Source organism: Oryza sativa, chromosome 6 (genome assembly GCF_034140825.1).
Source record: "Oryza sativa Japonica Group chromosome 6, ASM3414082v1".
Lineage (NCBI taxonomy): Eukaryota > Viridiplantae > Streptophyta > Magnoliopsida > Poales > Poaceae > Oryza > Oryza sativa.
In genome coordinates, this window is record NC_089040.1 from 29693657 (window position 1) to 29706580 (window position 12924).

The following is a 12924-nucleotide window of genomic DNA, read 5'->3' on the forward strand; positions in this document are numbered from 1 at the left end:
TTTCAGCTGGTTTTGGTGCACCTGAGCAAGATATGCATTTTACTTTCACTTATTACTGGAGTACTGCCACTTGAGTGGCTCTGTTTACTTCCAAAGTTTTTTTACAAACTTCTAACTTTCCATCACATCAAACCTTTCATACACACGTAACTTAATTTCAACCAAACTTCAAAACTTTAGTGAACTAAACTTCAGTTGAGTTGAGTTGGTAATGTGTTTAAACTTTGAAGTTTGAAGTAGCTAATGTGCTTCAGGAATCGACTTTCACTCAGCCATTGCCTCATTGGAGGACGGTGATGAGTTCAGAACTTTGATCTGCATTTCTGTTTGTGCTCAGCACTGTAAAAGGCCTTTTACTACAATGGTTCTTGATGACTCGTACTAGTGGCAGTGTGGCACTGCTGCTGGTGGCCTGGTGGCTGTGGCCACTGGCCAGTCTCTCGTCGGGACGCAGCGTTGAGCAGTGCGCTGCATCACTCCAGCTAGCGAGCTTTTGTCACGGAACACCATGATTGATCGGCGTGCCGGTTTCGAGGTCTCCTTTGAGAGCAAGTATAATAGCAGGCTATAAACCAACTATATTCTTATGTGAAGGAAAGAGAATTTAAAAAATACAGAGGACTGGCTCTCATGCAAGAGCTAGCTATTCACATACTTCAAAATAAATACATTAAATATATAGGTGAGAGATAGAGAGAAGGAGAAAAAAAGAAATAACCTTATAGCTTATTTACTATATATGTTTACTCTAATATAAGTTATAAACTCATAATTGGCTCTATTATTAAACTTGCTCTTACTTCTCCTCTCTAGCTGCACTAGAGTTATTAACCGAGGTGGGTGACAAATCAATGGCTCATTGGATTCCACAAAATGCAGAGACCTTCTTGCTTGCCTCCACAAGTTCAACCGTGGTCCATCTCTGTTGAAACTCGAAGCTACTCCTACTCCCCTGTCTTGCTCTTTCATACAGACATTCTTTTTCTCTTTTTTTTTTAAAAAAAACTTTTGATAACCTCCTGCATAGTGTATTCAATTGGATCTGATTCTTTACTAGGCAGGCCCGGTTTAGAATCAAACTTTGAACCATAAATCATCACATCAAACTTCTGTACGTACACAAACTTTTAACTTTTACATCACATCATTTTAATTTTAATCAAACTTTTAATTTTGGCGTGTAACTAAACACACCCTAGGCCATGGTGTTTGGTTGCCAGTTTGCCACTCCCAACAATGTGTACCTACCACATTGTGTACTCCTTGACAGTTTTGGTTCTTAGGATTCTCTGATGAATGTTGTTGCTGTGGAGTGGTACACACATGGTCAGGTGCAGGCAATTTACTCCAACTTTGTTTCCCTTGCCTTTTTCAGTGCAGGATGATCCGAGCCTGCATAATTATTGCCGTTACTGCATTCGTGAAACTGTACTAATTATGGAGTACTACCACACGGAGTGGAGTACTGATTAGTACATTTCTTCAGACGGCAGGCATGATCGATCCTGAAGCCATTGCATATCTACAGGGACCAAAAACTCTTAGAATAAATCTGGCTTGATCACTTGACTGATCAGATTTGTCTGCAGAGAAGTGGAGTACATACTCTGATAAAATTGCTCGCTGAAAAGAAAGAAAGTGTGAAAAAGATCCAAGGACATGTGATGCGATCCAAACTTTTTTCAGAGCATGAGAAAAGTGTAATAAAGGGACATCGGATCCAATGGTTATTTGGTTTCAAAAGCTTCATCAGGTTTCAACAACTACACGGACAGATCAAGCGATCTACTACCATACTACCTTTCTCCCCCGTCATGTGAGATCAGCTGATCATGCCGGCAGCATACGTGTGCACGGTGCTAGAACCGGACAAAATGTAGGGCAGCAGGATGGGGAAGCACATGATATCGTGGACTCGTGGTCGTTCGTGTGCAGAGGTAGAAGTGGTGGACTTGTTGCCTCGAAACCGTCCAAATTCGCACCGCCCTGCACTGCATCTGCATCAGTGCATGCAATGGCACATCTTGTTGTAAAAGAACAAAGAGGCATGCGTTGAAATGTGTCCTTCTTTTCTCTCCTTTTTTTCTCAAAGCGAAATGATTTGCTACAACTAGTTTTGCTGTTTCAGAAATTTAGTTTTGCTGCTATTTGTTTGGCAATGGTAGGAGGCGGTGTTTGGCAGGAGACTGATTAGATTGATAGTTTGGTGGTCTGAAGTTTGGCTGCAGAAAACTTTCTGGTTGAACCAAAGGAATATGATTCTATTTTTTTGAATGGCAAGGATTATGAATATATGATTATGAACATTTAGACATATTTAGTCCCTTGTGGAATGTGTTGTTTCGGCATTCCTTCACTGCAATTTTCTCTCTACCGAAAACAAATCAAGGTAATGGAACTCGTGCTGAAAAGATGGTCGAAATCAGCGGCCAATCACTTTGGCACCTCACCTAAGCCAAAAGGTGTCTCGAGCCATCACACAATTTCAGGCTTTAAACTGTAGTAAACGCGGGAGTGCTCGCAACGGCCTGAGAGACGGCATTCCAACGTACGGCGCCTCCGGATTCTGAAGCCTGAACTGAATGCCTGACGCAAGCTCGGTCGGCCAAATTTTTCAGAAATGGACCGAACATTTGGTGAGGCGCTGGCCCTCATTTTGACCATGAAGAACTGGAATTTTCCGGCACAGATGCTCGATTCGAAAGAAGGTCATGAGAAGTCGTAGATTAATTTGTTGATCCTACAAGATTACCATCATAATTCATCTCAGAAATGCTCAGTTGATTTGCTGGACATCGAGTAGCATATCCATTGAACACAGGCTAGGGTTAAGAATGTACAGAAATGTCACGTCATTGATTCGCTTTGCTGTAAACAACGTTTGGATAAGTTGCACAGCTTTCAAATGCAATGGTAAAAACACATCTGTTTTCTCGTTGCAACAAACGTGCAAGGGTTCCTTGCAACATTTTCGGAAACTTCGTGCAACAAATCCAATGAAACGTCTAACACAAAATCTGTACATTTTCAACGTACGTTCATCCTATTTTCTCATCAGATTAAGGAAAAGTCCACTTTGACTCCCTTAAATATACACCGAATCTAATTCGTACCCCTCAACCAGAAAACCGGTTAGCACGACTCCCCCAATTACTAAAACCGGTACAAATTGACTCCCTAAGTGGTTTTAGAGGGTGGTTTTGCTGACGTGGCATGCTGACTTGGTCTATTGTGCTGACGTGTCAGCCCAGTCACCAAAATACAGATGAGGCCCACATGTAACTGATAGGAGAAAATATAAAAAGCGTAGGGCCCACTTGTCAGCCATCTTCTCCCTCTATCTTTTCCCCCAAATCCCCCAAAAAGAAACAGCAGAGCAAGCGGTCGAGGAAGCCGAGCGCGTAGTTGTTGTGCGGGCACTACCCTGCGCGTTGTCGCAGGTGTAGACGAGGGTGTGGTTGTTGCTGCTCAGCATCAGCTCTGGCTCGCTCCTCTCCTGGTACTGTGCCGCCGCGTCGCTGGACCCGGACGGCCCCGCCAGCGGCCTCGCGCCCGGCGGCGACAAGTCCGGCAAGCTCTTCGCCGACCGCTTGCTCCCGAACCGCTCCGGCGCTGCCGCTGCTGCCGGCTTGAGCGTGCCCCCGCCGCGGATGAGCTAGTGGATTTCGAGGTCCGCCAATAGCGGCTCCATGTCAGCGTCGAGCAGGATGTTGCTCGGCCGGACGTTGCCGCACGAACTTCTTGTCGTGGAGGAAGGCCAGCCCTCTCGCCATGCTGCGGGCGATGCGTCGTCGCTGCCGATCCTGCACACCGCCAGCACGGCGCCGTCGTCCAGCACCGCCATGTACACGATGCTGCTGCCCGCTGCGCCCAGGATGTACGCCGACGCCTTCAGTAGCGTCTCCATCTCCAGTTCCACATCGCCGTCCACCGTCACCAGCACCGTGCCGCCGCCACCACCGTCCTTGGCCTTCTTGCCGCCACGTCGTCCGTCTTGGCGGCGAAGGACGCCGACGTGTCAGTCACCTCCTCCGTGTCGTCGCTCTCGTCTCCGACACTGCACCGGCGCCGCGCACGGCAAGAATTATACCATTTCTCCCCTCGTCGAGTGTACAAGAACTCCGCGGCGTGTCGAGGGACAACTCCGGCGCCCTCCTGATGACCTTGACCTTGGCCGGCGCCGGTAGCCGCATCCAGCACCCGAACTTCCCACCGCCGCCGCCGCCGCCGCCACTACCGGTGGCGGCGGAGTGTTAACAACATCGCATCAACACGGAGGTGGAGCTGTACCGCCACGGCAGCCGCACCCGGCACCCGATCTTCCCACCGCTGCTGCCGCCGTCGCCTCGTTGTAGGATACGCGACAGGAGCGACCGCGGCGACTGGCAGCTCTCGATGCCGCCACTCCGCCCGGCCTTCGCGCCGGCCTTCTCCACCCACCGCCGCCCACGGCTTCACAGCTTCGCGCACTCCCTTGGCGCCCTCCACTCCGCTCCCTCGCCGCCCTCTGCTCCGCCATCCGTGCCCTCGGCAAGCTCTCCGCGCTGCTCGCCGACGGGAAGAGAAAGAGAGAGATAAGGGAGAGAGAGGGAGGCATAAAGGTTGGAAAGAGAATGACATGTGGACACCACAAGTCAGTGGATCCTATTATAATTTTTGTGTGTGAATGACAAATTGATCCCACATATATATTTTTAAATCTAATCTTACATCAATGCCACGTCAACGCCACGTGGGACGAAGACCAAGTCAACACCACCACGTCAGCAAAACCGCCCTTGAAACCGCCGAGGGAGTCTATTTGTACCAGTTTTAGTAATTGGGGGAGTCATCCTAACCGGTTTTCTGGTTGAGGGGTACGAATTAGATTCGGTATACATTTAAGGGAGTAAAAGTGGACTTTTTCCTCAGATTAATCCCTCCCACCTAAATTTCCCCATGGCAGGGCAAAAACACCGATCCCTATGGCCCGCGACAAAGCCCACCGCGAAATGGGCCCAAAATCACCAGTCCAGCCCACCACCAACCGGCGTGGCGCGCTCCCGCGGCGCGGCGCGGCGCGCTGATCGACTGACTTTGCCGGGCTCCCTTGCTCGGTCACGACGCCTCCAGCTCGACATCCGGGTCGTCGGAGTCGGAGGAGGAGGAGGAGGAAGGCGAGTGGTTGGCGAGGTAGCGCTCGGCGATGGCGGCGTGGAAGGCGGCGCCGGTGGGGAGGACGTCCTCGTCGATCATGAAGTAGGGGGAGTGGCCGGTGTGGACGGAGCCGAGCGTCTCGTTGCGCACGCCGATGTAGTAGAATCCGGCGGGGACGACCTGGGAGTAGAAGGAGAAGTCCTCGGCGCCCATCATCGGCGGCACGTCGCGGTAGCTCCCGGCGCCGAGGAGCTCGCCGGCGACCGCCTTCACGTGCGCGTACATCCGCGCGTCGTTCACCGTCGGCGGGTAGAAGCTCTGGTTCTCGAAGAAGTCCACCGCCGCCTCGCACCCGTGCACCCTCGCCTGCGCCGTGATCACCTCCTCGATCCGCCGCCGCACCTGGTAGAAGCTTGCGTTCGAGAACGCCCGGAACGTGCCGCCCAGCACGAACTCCTCCTCCTCCTCCGCCGCCGCCGCCCTCGCCGTCGCCGCCGGGTGATCGCTGCCGTTCACCATGGCCACAGACACCACCTGCGAGTCGAGGGGATCCGCCTCGCGGGACACGATGCTCTGCAGGCTGATGATGGTGGATGCGGCGGCGAGGACGGCGTCGCCGGAGCGGCGGCCGCCGTGGATGACGGCCTTGAAGAAGCCGCAGCCGGCGAGCAGAGGGCCGGTCCTGGAGCCGATCACGGACGTCGGATGCTGGTGCGACACGTGGACGGCGAAGATCGCCTCCACGTCCTCCAGCGCGCCGCCTTCGATCATCCGCTTGGCGCCAGCGCCCGACTCCTCGGCTGGCTGGAACAGTAGCCTCACTGTACCCTGCACACATGAAAATTCAAACCATGGTCACTTCAGTTAATTACTTGCAGTAGCTTCCAAATAAACACAGTTTCTTCCTGTTTTAGGAATGGTAAGATCAGTATTGGCAAAGAGATTAATAGGTGCGGTCAAAATTTAAGTAATTAGTTGCAGTAAGAATGATATGGTCAGAATTGTTTTATGAAGTCTGAATTAAAATCCAATTCACGCGGCATAGAACTTCCCTCGTACCAAAACTTTCTTAATGCAAATGTGAATTGTTCTATGAAGTCTGAACTCCGAACTGAAATCCAGCCCACACTCCAGAGCACTTCCCTCTTGTAGTACCAAAAAGGAATTTCTCGATGCAAAGTGAATTGTTCTGTGAAGCCAGAACTGAAATCCAGCTCACATTCCATAGCACTTTCCTTGTACCAAAATTCCTTAAAAATGCTGAGTTTTGTCGCCACACATACGACAGAGTAGTTGGCGTAGGGTCATTCTTGATGAACGTTGGGACACAGTTTCATATCGACATGACAACACGTACCGGCTGTCCTATTATCGTACTATATAAGTTGAAATCCTAGGGGCATCAAAGAAATTTCATCTCAACACCTTAATCTCTGCTAAAACTCCAAAGAAATGCTTACCATATACTCCGTATTAGATACATTTAATTTTTTTGCCACAATTAAAAATTTGCCACTAGTTATTTATGACATGTGGGTTCAGTGGCAAATCATTTATCACCATTTGTAAGAGTGGCAAATGGTTAATTATTCTTATATATTAGAAGCAATATTTATTGACGGAGGGAGTAACGAGTACGTTTAAGTTTAAAGAAACTGACCTGGTGGTTTTAACATTCTATTAGGAAGCAAAAGAGTAGATTGGGACATTTCTACTGAATTAGAACTTGAGGGCCTAGATAGACATCTGTCTAACTTACTTCCATTGAGCAAGAATTGATCCCCTTATCACCTCAATATTTATCCTCAACCAAATACGCCTACCTAGTACTGGTATAGTACTAAAGCAAGCAGAAAAGGAGCTTCTCAATCTCCACTCTCCACTAAGCATGTGCTCTCAAGTTTCAGAGAGAAAACTAAAAAAGCCAAGAACTAAGCAGGAAGAATCTAGTACTACTCACCACTAAACTGAAGGAATGTTGCGCCAATATCTCTTATCACATCAGAAAAACAATCAAGAGAATAATCATTCCACTGATGCCAGCTATACTTAGTACAATCAGTGCATGCTGAAAACACGAAGCAAAGTTTGTTTTGGGTAATGCAAATGGTTTCCTTCCTAAAGCTGTCCTCGGATGACACCTGATGCTGACACCAAACCATGACGCGGCGACATCATACCTGGACTTTTAACACATTACGCGCGTCTTATGATAACAATTTAAGCATTTGCACCTTTTCCATGATGCAAATCTAGGGGCGGGCAGCTAGCTCTCTCATGGTAGTACAAACCATCGCTTGCACGGCAAGAGCTACGCACAAACCGACAGAAGCTACAACTATGGTGTACATGCACGAGACTAGACACATTGAGAAATTCAGACAAACAACCATTTTTAAAGAATTTAGAGAAGAAACTACTACTACAACTATATACGCACGAGACGAGACGAGATCACGAGACACACTGAAAAATTCAGAGATTCAGACAAAGAAGAACCATTTTTAAAGTATTCAGAGAAGAATCTAGTCAGTAGACGTACCCTGAGATGGTGCTCGCGAGCCTTGAGTATCTTGGCGGCGCCGAGGAGCATCGCCACATGCGCGTCGTGGCCGCAGGCGTGCATCTTCCCTGGGTTCTTGCTCTTGTGCTCCCATTCCACTGCTTCCTGAACAGAAAAGGAAAAATGAAAAAAAAGGCGTCAGATTTTATCAAAATTGCACGATGAATTTATCAAAACGGGGTGCCAAAACGGCCAAACACGCATGCATCAACAGACAACGAAAGGTTCGCTTTAGTCCTAAAAATGGCCCGTTTCTGGGCACTCACGAAGCACGACTTTTCTGGCCATTTGGGGAATGAATCGATGATTCCATGAGATTTTTTTTCCTTCTGAAGGAACGTGCATACGAAAGTTTTGCTTCTGTTTTTTCACATCGGTGAACAGTGATGGCGTGATGCAACGCTCGATCTCTGAACTCTGAAGATTCCGTGATGACAGTCCAAACAGCAAGGGGTGAAGCAGATCGAGATGGCGATGAAATGCAGCGATCCTTCTTTCTGCTGCTCGTGGGAGAATCGATTCTTGCGATCTTGTCACAAACTGAGGGTGTGTTTAGTTGGAGAAAAGTAAATTTTTGGGTGTCACATCGAACGTTTGACCGGATATCGGAAGGTGTTTTCGGATACGAATGAAAAAACTAATTTCAAAACTTGTCTGGAAACCGCGAGATGAATCTTTTGAGACTAATTAAGCCGTCATTAGCACATTTGGGTTACTGTAGCACTTATGGCTAATCACGGACTAATTAAGCTTAAAAGATTCGTCTCGCGATTTCCTCCATAACTGTGCAATTAGTTTTTCTTTTTATCTATATTTAATGCTTCATGCATGTGTACAAAGATTCGATGTGACGTTTTTGAAAAAAATTTTTGGGGAACTAAACGGGCCCTCACAGGTGAGAAGAACCAAAGACGAAGTGACCCAGCGACGTGTTCCAGCCGATCAACTGCGTCCTCTCCTTTTCTTTTACCTGCCTTTCAGAGCCTCTGTTGAACTACAGCAATACAATCTGGCACACCCTAATCACCGTGATATGCCTAACGATATGCTTCTAACTCATTTGTCTCATTCAGAAAACAGACAGTGACAAAAATTTCAGCTTTTGATTTTGGGGTTCTGCTTTGTTGCTGTCAATCTCTATAGAAAGTTCAGAAAATACTCCTTCAGAGTAAAGTTTTAGTACTGTCACTGTTTTTATCGGTGGTCGTGAAAGCATTTCCGGGAGTGCATCGGAAATGCATTACTAATTTGCCATCAGATTCCTTTTTTTTTTCAGTTTTTGTTAAAAATATTGAAGGCTTAATGACCAGCAAAAAGTGAGCCCCACTTGTCAGTCACTAACCAAGTATAAGAGACCAGAGAATCTCACATTTTTCACAAGAAAGGGTACATCCGTGTGCCTAGCAGAGTGTACTGTGTACCTCCAGGTATAGTCACTACTCCAATTCCCACATGCACACACACAGTCTGGATCAACCCCAAAAAGGTCTTTTATAAACAAAAACAAAGACGCAAAAAAAATGAAAATGTTTTTGGTCAGCAAATAGTCATGCTAACACTGCTGCATTTTACACTTGTCGTAACGAATTCGCGCCAAATGAGATGAAAGGCTTAGAAAAGCAAACCTCTCATTTGTAACTATAGTTTCTTTGTCATTACTGGTTTACAGAGTAGTAATCCTAATTAATCCACCCAAATAATTTCGAGGCGAAAATTAAAGAACGAATTATAAAGGAGCTGGATATTAGTAGCAGCAAGTATGCCGGTGAGTAGTGATGGATGGCACGTGCACCGCGTGCAAAAGGAGTCGGCGTCGCGATTCGCGCGTACCTGGATGGGCAGCGCGTCCATGTCGGCCCGGAGCGCGACCACCGGCGGCCGGCCGGTGCCGATGTTGGCGACGACGCCGGTGCGGGCGACCGGGTGGCGGAACCCGACGCCCATGGCGTCCAGCTCGTCGCGCACCAGCCGGCTCGTCTCCACCTCCTCGTACGCCAGCTCCGGCCGCTCGTGGATCCGCCGCCGCACCGCGCGCAGCCACGCCGCCGTCTCCGGCCGCCCCGCCATCCCGGCAATCTCCTCCTTCCACCCCAAGTAAAACCTCCCTCTCCCACCCCCTCCACCGCCACCGCCACCGCCGCCGCCGCCGCCGACGCCGACGCCGACGCCGGCGCAGGTGTTGTCCGCTCTCCTCGTGCTCGCGTTCGCGCCCTTGCTGCCGCCACCGCCGCCGCCACCCAGCCTCGCCACCTTCGCCTCCTCCACCGTGCCAAGAATCACGTCCTCCTCCAGGAACGTGCACGAGGTGGCGGACACGAGAAGCAGCAAGACGAGGACGACGACGGCGAGCTCGTGGCCACCGTGCTCCATTTCGACAAACACCTTGCTTGCGTCGCGCTTGTGGGGGAGTAGGGCTGCAGACTGCAGTCGAGGGGGCAAAAAAATGGAGGGAGAGGCATCCGGAATGGAGGGGATTAAATTAAGCCAGCGCTGCAGAATTTTTTTTTCCTTTCCTCATTTTCCTTTTTTTCCATTTTTATCTGCTTCTACTTGTGTCAATCAATTAATTAAATTAATTAATTATTTCCTCCACCTTTTTCAATTTCGCTCGTGCTCGTTGCCTTGTATTATTGCTAACCACTTGCTGTCACATTATTTGTGTTAGGTGGGGCCCACACTGACAGTGACGCATCAGTAGTGGCGCCTGAGAATTTCATTTTTTTTTTTGCCCCCCAATTAGTTAGTGCCTTCATCGCATGCCTTGTTGATGACTGTCTCATCCAGTGTAGCGTCTAATGTTGCCTATCATCGTCAACACCATTTGCTAACCATTAATCTACTATGTTCTGACTTCTGAGTAATACACCCGTGATCCTCTTCATTTTTCTAATGATTGCACCTTACAAGGAGATGAGGTTTGGATCAATTTAATGTACACGACCCAATTTTTTTTCAAAAAAATAGCAGCAACAGGACAGATGCATCCGGCTGCCGTTTTGCCAATAAGCAAACTTTTCTTTGGTGATTTCTTTTATCTCTTTTTTTTTTCTGATTTCCATATTTTGCTTCGAATGGACGCTCAGGATTTGATCCCTGGTCCCCTGCGTCCTGCCAACCAGTGTAGGGATAGCGTCGGATCGAGGGCAGCAGGCAGAAACAGTAACACACAGGATGATGTCGCCCGAGCTTGGAAAACCTCCAACTGCACGCAGCTTTCAGAGCGATGCATTTGCAGTGTGGACGCCACAACACCTCAGGTCCTCATCACCTAGTCACAATCCTCTGTATTTATTTTGGGTCACAGGTTTCTGTTGAGATGTATGATTGTTATGAATAGGACTGATTTCTTTCTTTTTCTTGTTTCTCTTTGGGAAGTGTTTACAATTGCAAATGTGGCATCTTGAGCAGTATAGAGTATCAAACAGACATGTTCCACTTGTAATTTTAAAAACTCTAGCACTTCTGTGAGATGGAATTTCTGTGTCACTGCTCTAACTTGTGTCCTTTTCTCGCTGCTGCACATGTACTATTTGATACTACCTGCTGCCCTTTTTCTCCCTAATGTTTGAAAACAATTCCAATATATATACATACTAATTGTAACATGTTTTCCACATTAATTGCGTTGGAATATCCATCATATAAGGATGACCTTTTCAAATGGCATATTGATCTTAACTATACATTAAAACGACTATACTAAGGACATTCACAATACAACATGTCCATAGAATTAAATAAGTTACTACAGAAAAAAACATGATGTGACAAGTGAGGTAATTAAGAAAGAGAAGGAAACCATGTCTTATATGAGAAATGGTTTCTAAACACCATCCAAAACATTATGAAAGAGGAGCATCATTAGATTCGAATATAAATTAGTAATGTTTGCACTGGAAAAGTAGCGTCAACTAATTCTTTATGATATGGAGGATATGAATATCATGGTGATTGCACTAAGCCATGTATATTTATCATCATATATACGTTAAGGTCCCGTTTGTTTATTTATTTGGAAGTTGCAACTTCATCGCTTTCCTTTAGCACACTCTCAAACTGATATATGGTGGGTGCTTTCTTTTTTAAAATAAACTTTTTTTTTATAGAAGTTCCTTATAAAGACAAATAAACATATTTTTGGGTTTATAATAATTAATATTCAACTAATTATACGCTAATGGCTAGTATCGTTTTACATACCACGGAGTTACCATGAACCCATCCTAAGTTTTAGTCTCACCAAGGAGGGAGTATAATTTATTGGTAACCTCCACATTTCCTCTACCTTCCTTTGAAGTGTCAATTTCTAATAAGGTATACTAGCATCATACAACACATAGATGGGCAGTATCACGAAGGACACACAAGTCATCCATCCAACTCAGCTGTTGTGAAAAATACAACAATCCGAGTAGTACCACAGGGAACACACAAACACAGGTCGCAGTCGCACTCGTATCTAGCCAGCGCAACCGAGGAAAACCATTGGGTGCACGTAGTAATACTAATACACCACCATCTACTAGTAGGACATTGCAGGCCAAGTTGGTCGGCACTACTGCTGCTGTGTGTGCGTGGGAGCCATGCGTGAACGCACACGACGAGGCACCTTCCACTCGTGGTGGAAACCATAGTGGAAAAAACCGGACCGGACCGGCGGTTCGATCAGAAAAAACCGGAACCAGAGGTAACCACAGTTCGGTTTCCTTTAAAGACCGAACATGCAATCGAACCGCTTTGAACTGGACCGGACACTAAACCGGCACTGGTTGAACCGGCTAGCCATACTAATGGGCCATAGTGGGCTGTTTAAAGGCCCATTTGGTGCAGCTGGTGGTCTTTTTTTTTTGGCAAAAATAGCAAGAAATAGTGCACTACGTGGGATTCGAACCTGAGTCCAGGGGTTACAAGAGCAAATAGCTAGCCATCAAGCCATCCAATGAAGGTGTATATGAGTGAATATGTATATACATGTACTTTGTGAACCGCGGTTCGACCGTCCGGGCCACTGGTCGGACCGGCGGACCGCTCAACCATGAGGTCGGCCGGGTCACTTACCGGTCCGGCTTTTTTTAATATGGTGGAAACGGGCATCAGCTAGCCATCATATAGTCCCTTATCTTGGAAACGTTAGATTCACCCGGTTTTAGCCACGTTTTAGCCGTGTTTAGTTGTTTTTGCGAAAAAATTTAACGTATATGGACACATATTTAAAGTATTAAACA

General features: G+C 47.3%; 1 protein-coding gene across 1 annotated transcript; it reads right to left on the reverse strand.

The window, feature by feature from the left end:
* Positions 1-4663: 4663 nt before the first annotated feature.
* Positions 4664-10144, reverse strand: LOC4341907 (IAA-amino acid hydrolase ILR1-like 6). The gene is made up of 3 exons (NM_001421760.1): positions 9530-10144; positions 7679-7804; positions 4664-5964 (listed from the first exon to the last, which is right to left on the reverse strand). Exons 1-3 carry the CDS (start codon positions 10067-10069, stop codon positions 5098-5100), a joined length of 1533 nt encoding a protein of 510 aa, NP_001408689.1. The 5' UTR covers positions 10070-10144; the 3' UTR covers positions 4664-5097.
* Positions 10145-12924: the final 2780 nt, after the last annotated feature.

Bases quoted from the DNA above. Each gene is read 5' to 3' on its own strand.
- LOC4341907 (NM_001421760.1), bottom strand. From the start codon at position 10,069: ATGGAGCACGGTGGCCACGAGCTCGCCGTCGTCGTCCTCGTCTTGCTG. The intron at 7,805-9,529 runs GTACGCGCGAAT...TTTTCTGTTCAG, and splicing joins TGGACGCGCTGCCCATCCAG to GAAGCAGTGGAATGGGAGCA. The intron at 5,965-7,678 runs GTACGTCTACTG...TCATGTGTGCAG, and splicing joins CTCGCGAGCACCATCTCAGG to GGTACAGTGAGGCTACTGTT.